The 24,528-nt window shown below is 35.3% G+C and overlaps 1 protein-coding gene across 1 annotated transcript in view; it reads left to right on the plus strand.

Annotated features, from left to right (window-relative positions):
- Positions 1-24,528, plus strand: part of ADGRV1 (adhesion G protein-coupled receptor V1) — a 404,143-nt gene that overhangs the window by 10,963 nt on the left and 368,652 nt on the right. The window contains exons 7-16 of the mRNA XM_016216159.2: positions 1,648-1,761; positions 3,660-4,225; positions 4,780-5,050; positions 5,435-5,764; positions 14,098-14,274; positions 16,401-16,624; positions 21,179-21,305; positions 21,394-21,579; positions 22,323-22,503; positions 23,165-23,328. Coding sequence (XP_016071645.2) covers positions 1,648-1,761; positions 3,660-4,225; positions 4,780-5,050; positions 5,435-5,764; positions 14,098-14,274; positions 16,401-16,624; positions 21,179-21,305; positions 21,394-21,579; positions 22,323-22,503; positions 23,165-23,328 — 2,340 coding nt within the window. The remainder of the gene's footprint in view (positions 1-1,647; positions 1,762-3,659; positions 4,226-4,779; positions 5,051-5,434; positions 5,765-14,097; positions 14,275-16,400; positions 16,625-21,178; positions 21,306-21,393; positions 21,580-22,322; positions 22,504-23,164; positions 23,329-24,528) is intronic.

Raw genomic sequence — 24,528 nt, forward strand, 5'->3', positions numbered from 1 at the left:
TGGAACACAACATATCATTTTAGATACAGAAAAATAATAAGCCACAAAGGGAATAATACTAATAATGCTAATTCTATAAAATTAATAGAAACTTTAAGATAAACCTTTCCAAGGATATACATTTTTTAAATGCCCATACGTGACTTAGGCTCATACAGAGTTTTTTACTATGTAGTCTTCCCCCATTTGCATTTCCCATTTTTAAAAATGCACTTAGTGGATGGTGTGAAAAGCAGTTGCATTCCACTGTGGAGGTCCGTAGATATTATAGCATTTGACGTGAATCAGATAGGCTGTGGGTGAGGTGTTTTTCTTAGGGTGCTAGCTGTAACCATTCCATTTTATTGCTCACTGATACATGCTAATCATTGTGTCATCATATTGCTGTTTTATGAGATACATATTTAAATCTTCAACTAATTTTTGTTTCATAAGATCCAAAACACGGTCATATGCTATTTTCAAACATTAACACATTAGAAAGTCTTGATACCAGTTTATATCTGAATTATTAATTATAATATCAATAAAATGGGTAATTGGATTTATGTAACATAATTCTATTGACGCATAGAAGAGTTTTACTTGTGCTTGTGGGGTCCTACATCATATGGTGGTTATGTTAATTACATAAGAAAATAAACTGGCATAAGGCAGTAAAGCATGAAAAACATGGGAACTACTAATTAAATATGCAGCCGTCCTTTGAGTTCTACAGAGGAAGCCTTAAGCAATAATTCATGTACTTAGGAATATCCACTTAGATAATATATTTTTGAATTTTTTTCTGATAATAAATATGGGAAAAGTGTAAAAAATTGACTGTAGAAAGGACAAGGCATCATCAGTTTTCAACTGTGCTGTGGATGTCTGAAGTTATTTTACTGGCTCTTAAGTCTTCTTTTGAAATAGTTACAGCTCCCATTTGTGGAGCACTTAACGTTTCTATACATTGTCCTAGTGCTTCCCTCTGATGCTGTTTTCACTGCATATAAACAACAACTCTGCCCAGCACTCAGTCTCCCTCATGCCCTTTTAATTTTTTTCTCCATAATATTTATCTCCATCTGACACATACACATTTATTTATTTATTATTTGTTCCCTTTCATTAAAGGTAAGATCCTGGTGGTTTGGGAGTTTGCCTTGTCCCCTGCAGTATACTTAGTACCTAAAAGAGGTCAGCCACAGAGTACTTAATAAATACTTTTCAAAAGGAATGATTTTATTAAATCCTCATATCTAAGCTGTTATATATTATTACTCTCATTTTAAAGATGAGGAAAATGCTGCATAGAGTGGTTAAATACCTTGCACAGTCCATAGTAGAACTGGTATTTGATTTTATTACTTAAAAGAATTTACTAATTTTGAATACCTTCCTCTCAAGAAAAATACAAGTTTTTTCTCTCAAGCTTAATACAGTAATTGAGATAAAAGAGAAAGCTCATAGAAACCACGTAGTTTAATGTAATCATAGTCAAGGTCTATAGTTATAGGCCTTGACTGTTCATTGGAAGGGCAGACTTACATATAGGTTAGTATATTTCTTGCAAAACAGTTTTAAATAAACTTCAGTTTTTTGTCAGCTGACATCACAATAATGCTTTTTACTCTTGTGAACTGTTTTATATGTATTTCTTTGCAGGTAGAGGGTGGCCCAAATCCACCAGAAGAAGATCTGAGTCCAGTTAAAGGAAATATCACCTTTCCCCCTGGCATAGCAACAGTAGTTTATAACTTGACAGTACTTGATGATGAGGTGGGATACTCTGAAATGCTTAAATGGGACAAGGACTCTGTGTTACAGACATGTTAGAGAACATTATATCAAAGATTAAATTGTGTTCAGTATTTGAAATTATTCAAGAAAGAGTCCTGTGTTAAGTTAGTATATTGTGGCCAGTCATACTTTAGCTATAAATAGTCATTTTGGAATATATCGTGTTAATATTTACCTTATATAATTCACATTAAATTGTATATCTAAAAGCTGATGAATCTGAATATAACTGTCAACCACACATAGTACAAAAATCTAAGCATTTTGTAAACAGTAATGATTGATTTTTGTTAGTGATTTCAGTTTTGAGGACTATTTACCCAGCATAAATATTTTACTGTAAAAGCAAAGAAATTTTTACTGTAATTGATATTCTTTTGTTTGGATATTTTAAATGTTCACATTCATAGGAAGGCTTTAGTTATTTTTACATTGCACATTGAAGCTGCCAAGGATTGAGATATGACTGCTAAGGAAAGAATGAGTTTGAATAGTAATGTGCAAGTTTATCCCCCATGAGCTAAACAAGAGAAAACATGACTTTTACTAAAAAAAAAAAATAAAAAATCTTAGTATTGCTCAGGTGAGCGGGGAAGACATAGCTGGGAATTTATAATCATCTCTTTACCTTCCTACAAAAAGACATGAAACCCAATCACAAGTCCAAAGAGAAGGGAAAAAAAACAAGTTAGAAGACATTATTAGAAAAGAGTGTTTGTCTTGAAACATATGCAATATTAGGTTCTGGAAGGTAACAAATCTTTTGTTTTTAGAACCTGGAAAAGTGAAAATGTTATAATTTGGGGCAATGATTAACTAGACATTTTAATTTTAAACTTAAAAGTTCTTATAAGGATCAAATGTACAGCATTGTGATGATAGCTAATAATTATGGTGTTGTGTACTTGGAAATTGCTGAGAGTAGATGTTAAACATTCTCACCACACACACGAGTTAACTATGTGAGGTGATGGATGTGTTTGTTAATTATCTTGATCTTGGTAATCATTCGACAGTGTGTATGCATATCAAATCATCACATTGCACACTTTAAATATATTATATTTGTCAATTATCCTTCAATAAAGTTGGGAGGAAAAAGATCATCAGTGAAATAATACTTTATTTTTTGAGATAAGTAGCTTTACCTCTTACAGTGATTGACATTGATTGAGGTAAAAAGATATATATTTTTTTCACTTTTATTCATAAAATAGAATTTATAGTGACAGAAAGTTCAAACAGCACAGTGGAGATTGTCCCTAGGATTTCCGTGTAGTTACAAACAATATATACAGAGTATATATATATTTTGAACAATGTCAGCATTTTCTAATAGTGACTCTTAACAGTTTGTTCTCCAGAGAGGCATGGTGAGTATTTTTGAAATCATATGATTGGTATCATCTGATTAGAAACTCTTTAGGAAGAAACAAGAATAAATCACATGGTTGAACACTAATAATTTGTATGTGATGCTTAATGTAGTTTTCCAGATTCTTAGATATTATTTGACCTTGAATGGTGTTTCTGACCCTACCAGCCTAACAAAACTAGTAAGAATATATGTTCATTTTACTGTCAAATCAGTAGAGTTATCTAAAGGTTGATCAGGGTTGAAAGACATTATACCTATACTCCATTACCTGTTCATACCATTGCCTTATGAACTTTTCCTTCCCTATCTAAAATGTTATTTACTTTTAGAAAATATTTCAGTAAATGGACACTAAACAGGTCTCTCTATAGGCTCCCTTCAGTTAAAGATTTTTAAATTTTATGTAATTGTATTGAAACATAGTGACTTTTTACATTTTGGTTTCCTTGCAGGCGTTTTAGTTACTGATGTTTTGCCACAATTTATATCTCTTTGACAGATACCAGAAAATGATGAAATTTTTTTGATTCAACTGAAAAGTGTAGAAGGGGGAGCCGAGATTAATGCTTCTAGGAGCTCAGTTGAGATCATCATTAAGAAAAATGATAGTCCTGTGAGATTCATTCAGAGTGTTTATTTGGTACCCGAGGAAGATCACATACTCATAATTCCAGTGGTTCGTGGAAAAAATGACAGTGGACATCTGATTGGATCTGATGAATATGAAGTTTCAATCAGTTATGCTGTTGTAACTGGGAATTCAACAGCGCATGCCCAGCAAAACTTAGACTTCATTGATCTTCAGCCAAATACAACTATTGTTTTTCCGCCTTTTGTTCATGAATCATACCTGAAATTTCAAATAGTTGATGACACCATACCAGAGATTGCTGAATCATTTCATGTTGTGTTACTAAAAGATACCTTAAAGGGAGATGCTGTGCTATTAAGCCCTTCTGTTGTACAAGTCACCATTAAGGCAAATGACAAACCTTATGGAGTCCTCTCATTCAACAGTGTCTTGTTTGAAAGGACAGTTATAATTGATGAAGATACAACATCAAGGTATGGTTTATTTTAAACCTGTTGCTACAATCATTTTATTATGTTATTCCAAGATTTAATATTTGTGGTGTTGGACACAATGCTGAACTCTTGAGAGTATGTGTCATTTTCTCCACCACGGTCTCACTGTTTTCTCTCCTACGTTGGGAGTGATTTAAATATGCACGTGAATTCCTGTTTTGGTAGTTTCCTAGGACATATTTACATATCAAACCCTTCATATTAAAAACAATCATCTTTTTTTTTTTTTTAAATTTATCTTTATTGTTGAAAATATTACAGATGTCCCCCCCCCCCCCCCCGCCCATTGACACTCTCCGCCACCCTCTCAACCCCTCCCCAGGCTTTCACCGCACTATTGTCTGTGTCAATGGGTTATGCACATATGCATATAAGTTCTTTGGTTAATCTCTTCCGGCTACCCCCCCAGATCATTCTTTATGACATGGAGTCTGTTTTTACCATTGTCTGATGGCCAACTAAACAGTAGAAAAGTTCATCTAAGGGAACTAGAGTGTATTATGTGACTATATATTTCTTTTAAAAAATTCTAGATTTGAAAATATTACAGTGGTTAGAAATGGTGGCACCCATGGCAATATTTCAGTGAACTGGGTATTGACACGGAATAGCAGTGATCCCTCACCAGTAACAGACGATATCAGACCAAGTTCCGGAGTTCTCCGTTTTGCACAAGGCCAGATGTTGGCATCCATTCCTCTTACTGTCATTGATGATGATGTTCCAGAAGAGGCAGAAGCTTATCTACTGCAGATTCTGCCTCATACAGTACGTGGAGGCGCAGAAGTGAGCGAACCAGCAGAGGTAGGCCTCTTGTTATGCTTTACTCGTGTAAGTATTTCTCTGCTGTAGAAGAGCCAAAGAATTTGATCACACAAACCACATTTATGTGTACTTTGATGTGACGGGAAAAACACTGGCTTTGGAAATGATGATTGCTTCACTTGCTCAAGGTTGTCCCTTCTGTAGATAAAATGTTTACTCTTAAAATATTCTATAAACTATAAATTAGGAAGGTTTTCAGATTTGTTTTGGACTCATCTTTTACTCTAGTAATATAAGAAGTGATCAGTTTTAGGTATGATATATAAATAAATATTAAAAATCAGAATAGCCTAGAAAATAAACAGTTTGGTAATCTCAGATGTGGGAATTCTACATTTTAATATTTCATTCCTTTATCCACAGCTTTTGTTCTACATTCAGGATAGTGATGATGTTTATGGCCTAATAACATTTTTTCCTATGGAAAACCAGAAGATTGAAAGCAGCCCAGGAGAACGATATTTATCCTTGAGTTTTACAAGACTAGGAGGAACTAAAGGAGATGTGAGGTTGTTTTTTTCTGCACTTTATATTCCTGCTGGAGCTGTGGACCCTTTGCGAGCAAAAGATGGCATCTTAAATGTATCCAGGAAAAATAGCCTCATTTTTCCAGAACAAAAAACCCAAGTCAATACAAAATTACCAATAAGAAATGATGCATTCCTTCAAAATGGGGCCCACTTCCTAGTGCAGGTATTTTAATGATTAAAATAATCTCAACTTTGGTTAAATTGTACACATACTTATCTATGTGAGAGTGTTAACTAACCATTATTTTGCTCTCATTTATAGTTTGGATTCTACTATTGGTTACTATAAGTTACTTAGGAAGTCCAAAGACAGACTGTGTCTGTTCCTAAGGCATGTAAGGATGAATAAAACAAGCAAGGGTTCTACCGAAGTTAAAATTTTAATCAGGTGACAATAAAAGCACATCAGACATGAAATGCAGGTCAGAATATATTGGATGACATAATGAAGTAACTCACAATCTGTTAATGGGGGAGGAGAGAGAGAAAAAAAAAGAGAGAGACCTGCACTTCTTCTGAGTGATTTGAGAAAATGTAGCACAGGAATGGTGTTTATAGGACAGATGTTTTTCATGATGGTTACTTGCAGGGAAGGCATTCCAGAAATAAAAAAAAGCAATATGAGAAAAATTGTATAGTGTAGATACTTTTAAATAATATACTTAAAAATCTATTTTTTTATCTATTAACTGTAGCTAGCATCTCTGGATTTTCATCTACTTAATAAGAATAGGGCATCATGGCATATTCTTCCATCTTGTCTCTTTTATTTCTTAACTTTTATTAACATTTTTATTGTCAAAGTTTAAAACATCTGTGCTCACTTATGATAGTATGGTTATGTTTTTCATGAAGTTGGTTTTGGTTGATTCTGAAAATTAGAAAGCAGTGAAAGGGTGCTTATCAAATATTGGTAATGTAAATAAATATAATACAGATTCAGATAGTATGAATGACTGATAGAGTGTAATCTTATGTCACTGTACTTTTGGCCAACTGAAATATATAGCAAATGAAATCTCATATTTTATTGATGTTTTTGAATCATGCCACATTTAAATTTGTTTCACAGTTTTGCCTAGACTTTATTTTACAGCTTATTGCTTTCTTTGGAGTTTGTAATCACCCCCTTTTTATATGCCGTCCCCTCCGTGTTAGGGCTTCCAGTTGTCTCACACACATTGAGTGTTGAGTTCAGCTGTACTGTGTCCTGTGCTTGCTTCACACCTGCTGCCTGGGACCTTTTTTACTGAACTTTTGAGTTTTCTTGATCTCTTGCCTTTTCCTCAAGTTGTGTTTTAGTTTTGTTGTAGTATATCTCTCTTCAAATACATGTGCAGAAAATGTATGTGCAAGGTAAACTTTTTGAGTCTTTGAGCATATAAAAATGAAATTTTATACGTTGATAGTTCGGTTTGGTAGAAATTTCTAGATTAAAATAATTTCTTCAGAACTTGAAAAGTTTTGTCACTTAATTTTTATAGGTGCTGATATGAAATTTGGGGGGAAAGAAATAATTTACCTTTGTAGAGAATGTGCTCTTTATCTCTGAAAGCATTTCCTTTTTTTGCATCTTCTTGGAGTTCTAAATTTTACAGGGTTATGTCCACCTTGCTGTGTACTCAGTGGGGTGGGTGGCCCTTTTATTCTGAAGACTCTTTTTTTTTTTAAGTTGAGTTACCACCCATGCTTGTACTGTTTGTACATTTCTTGAGAATTCCTGGCTAAAAGGTCTAGTGGGTGACCTGTTATGGAGATACATAATTTGTAGGGAGTATTTTTTCTAATCTACCTACCAAAAGGGAGACATTTTTCCAGTGTTCCCAAAGGTTTTGTTACTAGTGGCAGGACATCCTGCTCCTTATATTTATTATTATTATTACTGTTTTTATTATTATTATTTTATTGTGTCCTCAAAATGAGGAAATCATGATATGATGCACATTTCTGTCTATGAGGATAACCCACTCTTTGGAGGACCCTTGAATTTCTGTTTTTGGAGTGATGGGTGAACAGGACATGTTGTTATTTACAACTGTGTTTGCGTCCACTGAGGCCTATGGAAACTCTTGTGAGATGAACTGACTGGCTGGTGGGGGATCTGGGTCTGTGACGTAGAACTAAGCAAGTGGTTAAGCCCATGGCCCTGGCAAGAAGTTAAAGCAACTGAGATGCTGCCACCAGAACTTAGATATGTTTAGAAATTTTAAAAAGAGCTTTAAGTTTGGACTTATACAAATACATGTCATAACTTTTTTTTTTTAAATTTATCTTTATTGTTGAAAGTATTACAGTCCCATTTTCCCCCCAATTGACCCCCTCAACCTTGCTTCCACCTCCTCCACAGGCCTTCATCCCATTATTATCTGTGTCCATGGGTTATGCATATATGCATATAACTTCTTTGGTTAATCTCTTCCCACCCTCCATCCCCCTTCCCTCTTCCTTCTTCCCTCTGAAATGTGATTGTCTGTTGCATGCGTCAGTGTCTCTGGATCTATTTTGTTTGTCAGGTTCTTTTGTTCATTAGCTTCTTCTTATAGAAGACCCTTCAATATTTCATGTAATACTGGTCTGGGGGTGATGAACTCTTTTAGCTTTTCCTTGTCTGAGAAGCTCTTTATCTGACCTTCGATTCTAAATGATTGCTTTGCTGGGTAGAGTAATCTTGGTTGTAGGTTCTTGTTTTTCGTCATTTTGAATATTTGTTGCCACTCCCTTCTGGCCTGCAAGATTTCTGTTGAGAAATCAGCTGAGAGTTATATGGGTGTTCCCTTGTAGGTAGGTAACTGCTTTTCTCTTGCTGCTTTTAAGATTCTCTCTTTGTCTTTAACCTTTGGCATTTTAATTATGATGTGTCTTGCTGTGGGCCTCTTTGGGTTCCTCTTGTTTGGGACCCAATGTGCTTCCTGGACTTGTAAGTCTATTTATTTCCCCAAGTAGGGGAAGTTTTCTGTAATTATTTTTTCAAATAGGTTTTCAATTTCTTGCTCTCTTTCCTCTCCTGGCACCCCAATAATACAAATGTTGGGCCTCTTGAAGTTGTCCCAGAGGCTCCTTATACTATCTTCACTTTTCTGGATTCTTTTTTTGTTTTTGCTCTTCTGGTTGGGTGTTTTTTGTTTCTTCATGTTCCAAATTGCTGATTTGATTCTCAGCGTCCTCTACTGTTGATTCCCTGTAAATTATTCTTCATTTCAGTTCATGTAGTCCTCATTTCTGATTGGTACTTTATTAAGTCATCGATGGTCTCGCTTGTTTTCATAATAGTCTTACTAATATCCTTGAGCATACTTATAACCACAGTTCTGATCTCTGTATCTAGTAGCTTGTTTGGCTCTATTTCATTTAGTTCCTTTTCTGGAGATTTCTTCTGTTCTTTCCACTGTGACATGTTTCTTTGCCTCCACATTTTGTCTGCTTCCAGGTGTTTGTTTCTATGTATTAGGTAGAGCTGCTATGTCTCCTGGAATTTGTAGAGTGGCTTTGTGTAGTAGGTGCCCTGTAGGGTCCAGTGACTCAGCCTCCCCAGTCACCTTAGCTGGGCATTCTAGGTGCTCCCCTGTGTGGATTCTGTGTTCTGACCTGTTGTAGTTGAGCTTTGGTTGCAGTTGGCGACACTGGGAGGAACTGACCCCCAGACAAATCGGCAGTGAGAACCAGCTGCAACTACAGCCAAAGAGCTGCTGTGCTGGAGACACCCCTATGGAGCAGGATTTACTTCAATGGAGCTTTGGTGTTCACCAAGTGCACCCCTTGAGTGTCACTCGTGGAGGTGGTAGGGTTGTAATCCATCGTGGTCAAGTTGACCACCAGGTGCACTGTCTCTGGGGCCTCCCGGGAGGTGCAAAGTCAGCCTGTGCCAGTGCCCTGCCCAGGGCCCCCCAGCATGAGCTACACAGCAAACCGTAGTTGGCTGCTACTTGTGCTGGGCTTGGAGGTGTCCAGGAGAGGCCAAGCTATGAGCCAATGCAGCTGCTGCTAGTGCCAGGCCTGGGGTCACTTATCAAGCCGTATGGGGCCCGCTGCTGCTTGTTTGGGAGATTTTAGGAAAGTCCTAAGCAGGAGGCTTGAGAGGCCACTTGCACAGAAAAGCCCCTGGAAATGGCCTGGATGAGCCTGCAGGTGGGGAGGGGCGGGGCCTCTGGGAATCACGGGGCGGGGCCAAAGGTGTGAGTCACGTGCTGGCGATTCAAACATGGCGCCTGCCTGCCGGCTGTGTGCGGGGAGGACTCGCCAAGGGAGCCATGGCCTCCGCCAGCCCTTCTGCCTGGGAGGAAGCCGCCCTCCGCCTCTCGCCCGGATCTCAGGCAGGTTAGTTCCTCCCCGAGTGTCCCGGGTCCTTTCAGGCTGCTGCCCGGCGCTGGGCTCAGAGGGAGCGTCCGAGTGAGTCCGTGCCGGGCCCTTTAGAGGAAAGACTGGGACCCCTGCACCCTCCAGGACCCTCAGAGACAGTCCCGGCTGGTTTCACAGCCCGGAGTTGTAGGGACGTCTCTTCCTGGCCCTGGAGCCCTGGGCTGGGGGCTCAAAGTGGGCTGGGACCCCTCCCTCCTCCGGGAAACCCCCACAGCAGAGATGTCCTCCTGGGTTTACCCCGCGGACGGGGTGTGCACCCGCGGCCGTGTCTCTGGGATTCAGTGGCCATCTGCCCGCGTCTCCGCCCCTCCTCCCGGTCTCGGTGCTGCTTCAGCTCCCTGGCTGTGGGGCTTCTGTGCAGCCAGATCTCAGGAGGCTCTGATGATGATGGTTCTATATTTTAGTTGTGATTTTGATGTGGTTGCGGGAGGCGGCTGGTGCAGCTGTTATCTACGCACCATCTTGTTTCTCCTGTCATAACTTTTTAAAGTTGGTTTTATTAATATATGGCAATGCATACTAATTTCACCAGTTTTCCCTTAGGGTAGTGTTTCCAAACTTAGGAGTTTTCAAGAACCTTTGGGAGATAATAACTTGTCAAGTGGAGCTTCAGAATTTAATGGAGGTTTTTGCTTTTTGTTTTTATTTTTGGTGCCAGCGATCTCTTTCACCTTCTCTGCTATCGGTGTTCTCCGTATTCAGAGCATTCTCATTAATATACATGGTCTCAGTCAGTTCATACCACCACAAAGAATCCCATCAACTGGGTGGCTGGAACAGCAGACATTTATTTCTCACAGCCTGGAGGCAGGGAAGTCCGAGATCCGGGGCCAGCATGGAGGGGTGCTGGTGAGGGCGCCTCCTGGCTTGGAGACTGAGGTCTTCTTCCTTGGTCACTCCCATAGTGGAGAGAGAGAGGAAGCAAACTCTTTGCTGTCTCTTCTTATAAGGGCACTAATTTCATCAGGAGGGCTCTACCTCACAACAGCTCTAAATCTGAATACCATCACTATTAGGGGTTAGGGTTTCAACATATGAATTCCAAGGAGACGTAAAAACATTCAATTTGTAGCATATGTTTAAGGTTTTTGTGTTTCTGTTATTTCAGTATTCAGTTCTCCCTTTTGTCTTCAGTTTTGCATAGGTCACAACTCATATGAGAACCAACTTACTAAACTAAGTGGAATGAAACAAAAGTTTTACACCCTTGCTTTTGCTCTCTTGGAGGCCTGGGCCTCCCTCCTGGCATCCCTGTAGTAGCTGCAGTAATGAGAAAGCTGATAATGCAGAAATGTAGATTTTTATTTGTAGAGAACTCTCCTGTTTCCGTTTTAGCTTGTTGATTTCTTATCCTGCCTCAACCACTTTTTTACTGTGGATGACAATATTAGTAACCTTTATTTTAAACTTTTAGTTTTTTAAAAATATTCAGTATTTCTATCCAAGTAGCTGCAGAGAATCCCTATATAAACAAAACCCGAAAGAACCTTCTATGGGTCAGATATTATCCTAGCTATTTTAAGTTTCAACATTCTATGTGAACATGGCAGAACTTATTTTTGATGACACTTGAAAAGTAAGGTGACACTTGAAAAAGCATGTAACATCTACATTTTTGGTGATCCTGGGTTAGAAATCTGTTTGCACCACTAATTCCAAATTCAGTTCTTTATCTATGTGTATATTCAGTTAAAAAACAAAGTTCTCACTGTGCAGACAGTTTAATTTAATACTGTAGGGGAAAAAAGGCATTATTAGTCACTGACACAATTTCCTGAGGTTCAAATAGCTGTAGGCTCTGGAAGGCCGGTTGGAATTAGGTTGTATAGTTTGTATAGTACATAATGGATGAGCAACTCAAGAATAGGGGGCATCGGGCTCTGCATGGAAAGTTGAATGAAACTGAAGAAAGGAGAATCTGAGACTCAAGCTCTGCATTCTTCAGTAGCCCTCTCGGCTACATGCATCAGTCTGAGATACAACTTTTGGCAAGCCTGGGGTTACTAATGTGCTGTCCCAGTTGCAAACTGTCTGAAAGCAAAGAACGACTCTATGAATGGAGCAGTTTGATTTAGCAGATGCTTAAGGAACCGAGACAAAAAGGCTTAGAGACCAGGAAATAAGCTATGTAAAATTAGCATTTCCCTTTTATTCAGTTTATTTTATAGCCTTCTTTATATTTTTCAAAATATGATATTTAGAATTAATTCTGTAACTGTTTTGATAAATGTAAGCAAGATATGACTTCCTTTCTTTTTAGAAAGTTTTGAAATAAAATTATATTGAGTTTTCCCCCCTTGCTGTTTTAAACAGTATTTTCAGCTTAGTGTTTTGTGAATACACGGGAATGAGAATGTTCATTCACGAACATGTCTCATGCATGACTGGTGTATTTTATAAACACAATGCATACTTTATATTTATATGACATTCAAATATACATATTTTATTTGTTTATTCTTTGTGCTATTTTTAAAGATAAATATATATGTACATGGGTATATATTCCTTTTCTCTAGAAAGAATGATAGTTATAGTTGTGTGGTTTTAACTATCTTTACATTTTATTTTATAAAGTAAATTCTGTACACTAAGGAATCACATGTTCTATTTTACTTGACTTAGCCTATATACCAATATTTGGCAAAATTTGTCAGTTTAATTTTTTTTTCTTTGACTCAAATTGATGTTTACCAAATAGGGGATTTTTAATATCTCTCTCCTGCCTATTAGCTTCAAAGCAAAGTGTGTGATGTTTTTAAAAGGCATTCATTTTTGTTCTTTAAAATGTATAGTGTTTATCAAATATTGTAAGATTATGTGTAGGATCAGTACCAGTTCAGTCCACTTGTGAAAAACCAACTTAAATCATAGTCATTTCCACATTACAAAGCCTAACAGAGAGCTCTAGAGTGGGAGATCCATAACGTTTCATTAAGTTCAGAATTGCTTTTTAACCTAAAATCTCTATGCTTTTTGCAGTCCTGTAATGATTATTCCTATATTCAAGAGTATGCTGTGAAGATTGATAAGTTGAATTTTGAAAAGTTAGAATATTAAGATGTTAAAAGTTTGTGATAGATCTGGATTCCTACAGAGTTCAGTTTGTGTTAGAGAGATGAGTCAACAAATATTTGTTGGGTAGCTGCTGCAGTTTCAGATCTGTGTCATTTTTTGGGAAAATGCTGAGGACACAGACTCACAAGAACTTTATAGTCCTGTTGGGAAGTAAAAGTCTGGAACACATATAATGATGATAAACAAGCAATATGTGAAATGTATAATTAAGTCTCAGCTTAGTGAGAGTAGCAATAGAAATTCATAAAGAAATAGAATAAAAAGGGCTAGAGAATCCAAGGAAATCTTCGTGGGGGGGAGGGAAATGTAATTGGTCTTTAAGAGCTAATACACTTTGGACGTGCGAGATGATGAAGGGAAGCCATTCTAGATGAGAAGAACACCATGAAAGTTACTCTGGTGGTCATGTTCACTAATCACAGGGACACTACGTGTTATACATGTGTTGCATTTCTATAAACTTAGGGGTGTGTTAAGTCACATTTGGAATTTGAATGGTCGTCTGAGAGTGAATCTTCTCTGGCAGAGAAGGGGTGTGTGTGATTCATTAGAGGTGTGGACCAGTGGAGCAGAGGAAAGAGATGTGGGCAACTCTGATAATTGGCTTTGAGGTCAAGGTGGTTGGGTGTAGGTAACAAGGAGGAGAAGCAGATGGCGGTGCTGGTGATGGTAGCAGTGAGGGGACATGAAACAGAGATAGTGATTTCAATTTTGGATATTTTATCTGCCTAGTTTCTGTGTGACACTTATGTCATATCTAATGGCAGTTGGTTTATAAAGTTTTTGAAACTTGAAGGAGATATCTAGAGATGATTAGGGAAAGGGTATAAAATTATAAGATAAAGGGCTTAGAAGGACCCCTGGGAAATAATAACAACGAAGGAGCAGAAGGAACTCAAGGAGCCGCTAGCAGGAGATGAAGCAGGATGGAGAAGAAAGGATGAAAAACGTGAAGGTGCTAAGTTATTGGTGGCCTTTTCCAGGTTGACTTTGTTGCCCCTTGCAATTAAGACTTTTATTTTAACATTTCTGTTCAATTTTGTTGTTATTTTTTAATTATAGTTGGAAACTGTGGAGTTGGTGAACATAAATCCTCCAATCCCACCTATCAGTCCTAGATTTGGCAAAATTCAAAATATTTCTTTAGCAGTTACTCCAGACATTGCAAATGGAGAAATTGGCTTTATTAGCAACCTTCCAATCATTTTGCATGAGCCAGAAGATTCCCCTGCTGAAGTGGTAAGTAGCCTTTCTCTTATCATTGGGGCCTAGTGAGTTTGAGATAATGTATAGACACTAATTGTCTTATAGGGTTAGCAAATAGAGTTAACAGATAGTGAAAGGCTTCACCATCTGCAGCCAACCTTCAATATGTAATTTGAAATAAGTAACTGATGAACCTGTGATTTTCCATTATCTTTGGCCATATTTGATAAAATCAGAATTTTATTTGCTCACAGCAAAAGTAGTACTTTTTGATATGGCTGCTTTTGGATAGTGCTATGACATTTGATAGAGTGATATACCACAGGTACATTTGACTCATCCCATTTCTGAGAGCTACTCATGCCTGCCTTCGGCAGGGCTGGAGTACTGTGCTTGGTAGTGGAGGTGATAGTGGTAAAGTTGTAGAATGCCTAATCTTAGGAATTCTGTATTATATATGTGAGTAAATTATTGCATACTCCCATACTCCACCCCCACACAAAAGCATGCTCACATATACAGCATCCCTCCCTCCGTGCCCTACCCCGGTTGAATTTTCCCACCAACTATCTAGTGACCTTCAGTCCTGCCATTCCCTGAACCATAGCCTGTCCCTTAAGACCCTGCTCAGGTCTCTCACACTTGCATATGATTTAAACTGGTTTGAGGTTCAGATCAGGAATGAGAAGAGAGAGCAATTTATGATACCAAAACCTCATGTCAAACTATGGTGACCATAGCTTCCTTTGTTTATATATTTGATTCTATATATTGGCAGAGAAGCTCCATTTTTCAAGATGGTTTTCATTTTTTTAATATTTTTCTTAATATACTGTTTTCTTCTAAAAAAAGTAAAAAAAAAAAGATTTAGCTTTTTCTTAAGGTTTGGACTCTTTTTATTCATTTATCTTATAAAACTGTAAATTTACCATTTTACATTTTTCCCTTGAGGGAAATTAGCTTTTGGGGGGAAAAGTTTTGGGCTCCATGAACTTTCGTTCTTCCTCTCCTGGGAAACAGCAGAAAAAGTGGGCGTTTCCCTTTGATCTCTTTGTCCCATCTACAGCCTGTTCCATGCCCACTCCCTCTGTTGATTTAAGGGTACAGTCCTCTCATATTTTCTGTCTCTCCTGAGAATCTTGGCTCTTTAGTCCCCAGCCCTGACCATTGCTAGCCAAGTTCGCAGAATGGTTAGTGGGGAAAATGTCTTTCTTTATTTTCTTTTCCCCTCAAGACAGGATTGTTTTTAAGGACAAAGAACAAAGAGGATACCTTATTTAGCAGTTTAAAAAGAATAGCGTGTCTACAATTAAATATTCATTTGTATTCTTTGTTTGAAAAACTTCATCATCATCTACAGTGTCCTTTTATTATATATATTGAATGTGTACTACACTCAAGTTAAACGACGAGATACAGTTTGTTTCAGGACTTTTCTAATAGCTTCCATCTATGTAGTTCATACTGTGGAGCGGTACCCTAATCCTCACTACACACTTACAAACAGGGAGCCTCTAACTTCATTTCACATGTGGAAATTGAGGTCAGAGAGGTTAAATAACAGGCCCAAAGTAACCCAGACCCCCGATTTGAGTCTCTAATTTTATTTGTACTGCATTTATTGTATTAGTTAAAAACATTTATTATTGTTCCTTATATTATTATTTTCTTATATTACCCCCTATCACTTTGGGATGCATTTTATATAACATATGATTTTCCCACTGTAATCACAAAGGTTTATTTTTGTTTATATTGTGACATTAGATTAATTCCTTTTTTTTTTTAGAGAACCTCAGGTTGAAATTTATTCTTTAGCCAAATTGTTCTATGCTCTCCATCACTTTTTCTTTTTTTAAAAAAAAATGTTTAAGTCTTTTTTAAAGACATTCCTAGTTAGGCATCTTTTTTGGTGGGGGCAATTTTGTTAATAATTTGATTAACAAAACCTAATAAATGTAATTCTATCTAAAATTATTTTCAAGCTTAAAGTAAAGGCTTGTGCAAATGTTTTTAATGTCATTTGGTTCACTTTTCTATGCAGTATATATATATTCACACAATATGTGAACACAATCACTGAAAACCTTATATAATATGTGAGTATATAAGAAATTGTTCTGTGTTTTTTTTGTTGTTGTTGTTGTTCTTTTAATAAGGTATACATTCCCTTACATCGGGATGGAACTGATGGCCAGGCTACTGTCTATTGGAGTTTGAAGCCCTCTGGCTTTAATTCAAAAGCAGTGACCCTGGATGATATAGGTCCCTTTAATGGTTCTGTTGTATTTTTATCTGGCCAAAGTGACACAACAATCAACATTACTGTCAAAGCTGATGACATACCAGAAATGAATGAGACGGTAACACTTTCCCTAGACAGGTAATAATCTATTTAGGTAATGCTTAGTACATTTATGTGTTCAAATTCTCAGAAATAATTTTTTTTTTTTTGTTTCGATTCTTTTCTCCGTATAAAGTAAAAAGAAAAAACTGAGATAATATGCTGGACTCCTTACTGTTACCTTGATGTTGATGGCTTCTGGTAGGACTGCATATTTTGAAATTGTGAACTTTTACCTTGCTATTCATTGTGAGGAAAGACTTCATAGAGAATTTATAGAAGGTTTCAGATAAATCCTAAGCATAGCTAATATGTTGCCATATTTAAAAAATAGGTAGCAACAAATCTAAAATATTAAGTTAAGCAAACAGCTTTGCTGGCTTCATTTTCAACACGGGAGAGGATTAGAGCTCTTTTGAGTGAGTTCAAAGAAACCGTTAATCTTCATTTAATAAAGTTCATTTTTTCTATGGAATTTAAACATTAAATAATACTTATATTCCAGAAAATCAAAATAATACAAATTTAAGCATTATTTTTCAGTAATAATAAGGATTTACTTAACATTTCTCAGTGGGTAATTTATATTAAGAAAACATCACAATCATCAGGGATTTTTTTCAGCAGTTCAAAAAACCTTTCCAAAAACTAAAAAACAAACTGTTTAATTGATGTTAATTATTTTTTTTTAAATCAAAATTAAGCTTATGTACTAGAGGTCTCTTTATATTAAAGTTGTTAACATATTAAAGTTAATGTGACTTGAGGGCTTTGAAAAATTTATATTTTTAAGACAATAAAATTTACAGATAAATTTAATAAGCATTATTTTGTACTATATTAATCAGGACTAGAGTGGTAATTATTTTATGTGACCCCTGTTTCTCTCTGTATTTTACTGTCAACCTCTTATAGGTTTTTCTTTGAAGGTGTTTTGTATCAACACATTTCATAAACCTAGTGAGTAGTTGTTTTTTATGAGAAAAAAAATACAGAATGTAGGGAACAAATGAATTGAATGTCCGCTGTTCATCTGGTTTGCTTTCTGAACCACATTATGCTTACTTTCTTTTTTTATATGAAAAGTAAAATAAAAGAACAACAAAACAAGCAAACAAAAAAGGAAAGAATAAAAAAACACACACAGTGTAAATGACTACGGTTTTAATATATATTTTACATTAAACCTTAAGGAAACATATTTCATATGATGAAATAAATCAGTGAAATGTAATAAGTGTAAACTGAAAATTTTCATTTTTTTTCACTTATGTGGGTTTTATATAAAGCTAGGTTTGAGTACTTACTAAATCAATGCTCAATCTTAAAGAAACTAAAGCAAAATGAAGAGCAATTATAAACCAAAGATGTAGCTGAGAGTTTCTGCTCTGAACTAAATGTTTGAAGAATGATTTAAATTTTACCTCTGCAAGTTCATAGTAACTGTTCTTCATATTCTTTCAAAATAGCCATTTTTAACCTTATCATATAAACCTTTGACATGAATTAAATATAACTTTTAAGTTTTTCCTATGGATAAAAATAGTTCACAAGGAAGTACAAATAGTGGTATAGAGAATTTCAGAAATCATTGGTTTCTCTCGTAAAATAGAGAATATTGGTTTAAATTTATACCAAAATGTTTTAATTCAATTAATAACTAATGCATACTTGTATTATCTCAATTATGCATGAACAAGAATGAGCTGATCACATTTGAGTGTTCAAATCATATTTATATTTAAATAAATGTGAGAATAAAATCTGCTACTTAAAATAATTTTTCAAAACTTTTATCTGAGGTTTGCAAATTTTCAACAAAACTAAAATGAAAGAATGAATGAATGCTAGTACATGTGATCACAGTAAGTTACAATATAATATTGCAACAAAAATAATCAGCACTCTTGTGTTTACAGTTACAGTTTTCTCTTAATATCAAAGTGCAAATTTTCTATATTTCAACTAAATATAGATAAAACTTGCCCTAGTATTAAACAATTTATAAATCTTTAATACTACACCAGTTAAAATATTGTATTGTTTCATTTTCCCCAGATCAACAATTTTATTATGCCAGTTTATTTTTAAAATTTTTGATATATGTTCTATATAACCTTTTATTTATAGTGTCATTTAACTTTAAAAGTGAAGCAATAGGTTTGCATATTTTGACATGTGTTTTTTAATGCTGTTTGAAAATGCACTATGTTGGGAATTTGGAAAAGTGTTTAGATTTCCTGATATAAAGTTATATATGAGTAATACTTGTCATAATTAAATAATGTAATGATATGGCTTCTTGAGTATATTTCTACACAAATGATGAGAGGTATATTTTTCTCTGCTTCTAGAGTTTTCATTTTTTCAAAGCACAGTTGGCTTTAGATCTGAGGATGGAGGTTTTTTTTTTTTTAAAGAAAAACTAATTAAAGCTACTAAGTAATTAAAAGCCAGGCTGAATGAAATTTGCTCAGCTGTTGCCGTTTGTAAGCATGCAAAGTGCTTGGCAGGCCCCAGCGCCTTGGAGCAGGCCTGGAAAGGAATGTCTTCAATGGGCCTTGCATGCTCGCTGGCCATGGGGTCATCTTCCCTAAGTGGGAACTGCCAAACCCCTTGCTAGCATTTGTCAATAGCAAAGAACCCAGTGTGCAGAGTTCCCATAAAGTGGGCATTACTAGCTCACAGGATGAAAAAGAAGAAAGCTTCCTTTTTACCTTGCCATTCTAAGTTTCTAGCAGTATCAGCGAGATTTTGGCAAATGGTGTCTGTTTCTTGTTTCCCCTTCCAATGCTTCTTTTTGTGTTGACAGAGTAGAAACCGAAAGGTTTGTGGTGTATTTTGGGTAAGTGTACAAGATAATGCCTGGTTTTTGGTAATTCAACATTTTGCTTTGCAAGCCATTGCTTTGGATACAGCTGCTGTTCTGCATGAGCACAGGTCTTGAGAAATTCTGCTTGTCCACCTGCCTGTGCATGCTCTGTGTGTACTTTTATTTTTTAATGATAAAGGGAGCTTATATGAGGTCTTTTTTTCTGAGTTTTAAATTATGAATACATTTAAGATATCTGATAAAAAGTTTGAGAATTACTGTATTTACATATTATGAAGAATTTAAAATTTTAACTTTCCTTATAGTTTACACATAGTGTAGGGAAAATTTTTTGTGCTTTGTTTGTGAAATTCTTACCTAACATCTTTGTGAATCTTATAGTTTGCTTAACAGATAATTTGTGATCACAACTCTTCTCTCCCATTGGTTTGTATCTAAGCAGTTTCTGTCTACATTTTCCTGGTTGTATAAAGAACTTTACAATTTTTTTGCCTTTTTATGTAAGGATAGCATAGTTTAAGAAAGTTTAAAAAAATTATTTATTTAATGCTCCAAATGGATTTTTAAATTTTATATTCTGATCTAGTTTTCCTGTCTCCTAGCTTATGTGGACAGAAGAAATTTTAATTAATGAAAATATTGATGTGAATGAAATATGGGCAGGTTTGCTACAAAAATCATATGACTGCATTAGCAATTAACAAATAAATTTCCTATTATCTAGACTAATCCCTTCTGTGACCACTAGTATGATAGTTATTAGTTGTCAGGTTTCCAAAAGCTAGGGAAGGATGTTAATTCAGATGCTCTATTACATAGGAAGTGAGCTATCCTTTCTACATATTAATTGTGGCTTCATTGTGATTTTGAGATGTGTTCAAGAGTACTTTTCGGTTCAATAGAAAGTAACATTTGGAAAGGTTTAGAGCAGCTTGCAGGATTGAGAATTCTCAAAGAGCATGCAGGCTTTTAAACCCTCAGAGCCTTGTAGTTCCAGACCCTTTGATCATTTTAATTATACACTGAACGTAAAAACCAGAAATAAAAAAAAACCATCTTGTTTTAATATGTTCTTTTGAGGTATGTATAGGAATTGTTATAATATGTCATGCATATGAGGTCCATTTGATTCCATTTTTTATGTGCATTACATTTTCTTTTATATTAAAAGAAAAATGCATGAGGTTAAAATCAAGGTGAATAAAAACATATGAAAAGTCACAAAGTATTTCTAATATCTAATCACAATTTTGTTTATTTTTGATCCGTGTGGCTTTTGTTCACATATTCAACTTTTATTCAGTTATTATAATCATATGTAATGCATTTTTAAAAGAAATTCAAGTGTATGTAAAGTTAAAACAATTTTAGTTAAATATATTTTTAAGTACATGTTACAAATAAGTTTTTCTAAAACTGGAAACATCTGTAAATTTGGTACATTATAATTTAAACTACAATATATTTACAACTTTTGGTTACTATATTCTTGGTGTACATATGCAGTGTTTGGTTTCAGTCAAACATAAAGGAAATAATGAATCCAGAAAAAAGAAATTCTTCCATAAATGCTATGAGCACAAACCTGTTTTGCTCTTAGGTGATTTTAATACACTTAAAGTCATTTTAAGGTTTAAACTCTTACTAACCTTTATATTCATTACCTGAAAGTATTGTAAATATTGCCTTAGAAGCCTGCAAAATTCAGAACTAAGACTATGGATGATAGCAGGTGCTTTTTCCCCCCCTGACTTCTCCAGGGTCAATGTGGAAAATCAAGTGCTGAAGTCTGGATATACTAGCCGTGATCTAATAATTTTGGAAAATGATGATCCTGGAGGGATTTTTGAATTTTCTCCTGCTTCCAGAGGACCCTATGTTATAGAAGTAAGTTGAAAGAAACTTCAATCTATTCTGTATTCACAATTTCAGAAGAATTGTGTGATTTGAATTTTTGTGGATTTTTTTTTTTAAGGAAGGAGAATCTGTAGAGCTCCACATCATTCGATCCAGGGGAGCTCTTGTTAAGCAGTTTCTCCACTACTGGGTAGAGCCAAGAGATAGCAATGAATTCTATGGAAACACAGGGGTGCTGGAATTTAAACCTGGGGAAAGGGAGATCGTAATCACCTTGCTGAGCAGATTGGATGGGATACCAGAGGTATGGGGTTTTATTTTTTCCTTGTGGTTCTGTGGAAAGTTGATAGTATCTAGTCTATTATCAAATATAAATATTTCGGACATTGACAAGACACAGGACAGAAAGTGGGCAGGAATGGATTGAGAAATACCTGTGGTTGAAAAAGGAAATACAAGCTTGAAAAACAAAGTAAGACAGTCAGATTTTAATGATGTATGTTTACCCTACATAAAGAAATACCAAACAAAATGAAACTTTGAGTGCATGATCAGTTTCCATCTCCTATTAGTTCTATGTCTTATTTTGTCATCTGCGTTGACTCAGCTTTTAATGATGTGGTTTTGAGCTGAAGGAGTTTTTCTTAAAATTACATTTTTAAAGGAAATAAATTTAAGTTTTATATTAATGGAACCAGGCATAGTTCCATTATGTTTACACACCAGTGCATATGTGGCTTTTAAATGAATTTATTTTATTTGCTCTAATTAGTTTAAATGACTAGATCATCTGTGATAAGGTCTAGCTTCTTACTGTTTTAGAGTAGTCATTGTTTATCTTTTCCCTTTTTGGATAATGTTCACTTATATCTGGTGTCTTCTTAATTAATGGGAGAATGCTAAAATTTTTTAAATAGTACCAGATCTTTTGTCCTTTGAGTTATGTGTTTCTGAAAAAGTTGACATTAATGTTCTTGAATGTATATTTTTCAAGTGCTCTGAAAACTTCAAATTTGTGTTTTTCCTAATTCTACCTGTTCATTTTAGTTGGATGAACACTATTGGGTGGTTCTCAGCAGCCATGGTGAACGGGAAAGCAAGTTGGGAAGTGCTACCGTTGTCAATATAACGATTCTAAAAAATGACGATCCTCATGGGATTATAGAATTTGTTTCTGATGATCTAATTGTTACAATAAATGAAAGTAAAGGAGACGATACCTATAGTGGTAATTTATTTTGCTTCTTATATTCTATTTCTGTTTACTGAAGGGGAAATTAATAACTTTTGAATTCATTTTTTTAGCATATAGTTACTTTTACTTGTCTGTCTTAGAAATTACATGGAGTGCAGAAATTGGTATTTTTAAAGAATCATATTTAGTATTGCTGTTTTTATTTTAAACACAGCATTGTGATGATACTGAGTCAAATAGGAAAAACTTTAAAACTAAGAGTAACTGCTAGGCAACTATTGCAGTGGTTTGAAATGAGAAGTAGTTTATTTTTAGAGCAATGTCTTTCTGGGTAAGGAAATCACTTTTGCGTGTGCAGCTTCCTCTAGCTGCAAATATTAGTAAACCTCCTTGTAGGACTTTGGATAGATGTATCTAATTAATCACTATTCTGTTCCAAATGCTGAATAACTTTTAAAATCCCAAATGTGATAGAAAAGATTGAGTCCATTTATTTTATCAATCATATGCATATAGAGAAATGACTAGGCTAAGGCATTTTATATGTTCCTTGGAGGCTATGCTAAGCAAATAATTGGCTTTTATTAAAAAGTAGTCTTATTTTTACTTTTGTTTATTTGAGCAATTTCTTTACTCATCATTTTAGAATTGTTTAATATATACTCACATATATTTTACACACTTGTATTTACAGCTGTTTATGGTGTAATAAGAAATCGAGGCAACTTTGGTGACGTTAGTGTATCATGGGTGGTTAGTCCAGACTTTACACAAGATGTATTTCCTGTCCAAGGGACTATTTTCTTTGGAGATCAGGAATTTTCAAAAAATATCACCATTTACTCCCTTCCAGATGAGGTTAGTATTGCATATATAATTTTCTTTACTGTCATTGCTTAATAATTATTTTTATTAAATAATTAAACATCTGGTAATGTATTTTGTTGTGAATATATTAATAAAGAGCTCAGTATGATAATGTCTGACTCTAACCCAAAAGAAAAATACTATTTTTGGTTTTCCTGGGGCATTTTTAACTCTTAGAACTGGTAGAACTGATAGTGGCCAGTGACCCTGTGTGGGTATCAAATACCAGGGATTCACAGCTTGGGGAGAGGTGAAGGGCTTGCCTTGTACTTTGACCCTTTGAAAACAAGTGCACCATCTATCAAGTATCCTACGGTGCACTGTCACAATCAGGACTGTGAACCAGATGGATCATGGGTCCAGTGTGGTGTTCATCTTACTGGTAATGAAGAAAAAAGACCTCAGGAACAGTGGGGGTGGGCCTTTCGGAGGGGAACTGCACTTTGAACAGCTGTGGAAGCCGACCCCCTTTACTTCAGACTCGCCTCATGGGAGACAAAAGCCAACACTCTTTTACGATGTGAAGTCCAGCTCATATGGGCAAAGTGAAAGAGAAACAGTGTCCACTTGGGAATTCATGTAGGCTTAGAGATGTAGGGAACCTCATCTTCTTAGGACATGAGTCTTTATGACACACTTGGGTGAAACTTCAGTAAGGTTTGTAAGTGGCCTTTGAGAGCTGGCTGAGCTTTTGTTACTATTATATAGAACTCAGTTCTAAATATGTCAAAAAGTTATTTTTCTGTTCCATCCTTTTCTTGGAAGCAACATATATCCCATTTTTGTAAAGAAATAATATGACTGTGGTATTTTTATTTTTAGCTTACATAAGGCAAGATATCTACAGCAAATTTTATAGTGAGTCAATAAAGTGGCTGAATGAATAAAGTTTGGATGAATGAATATGAAAAAAAGTTTGGATGAATGAATATGAAAATTCCAGGGGAGGGATGTTTAAGTCCTACTTGAATAATTTAGGGTGGTTCTACCTCAGAAATGTAAATGAACATTAACATTATCATTTATATATATAAAATTTAGGAATATATAATAGAATTAAAATAATTTATAATTTATAAATTAAATTATTTAAATTAAATTATTTAAAATAATTTATAATAGAATTAAAAATAATTTAGGAATATATAATAGAATTAATTGTACAAATTGGATGACTTAAAACATGTATGA

Source organism: Miniopterus natalensis, chromosome 3 (genome assembly GCF_054644295.1).
Source record: "Miniopterus natalensis isolate mMinNat1 chromosome 3, mMinNat1.hap1, whole genome shotgun sequence".
Classification (NCBI taxonomy): Eukaryota; Metazoa; Chordata; class Mammalia; order Chiroptera; family Miniopteridae; genus Miniopterus; species Miniopterus natalensis.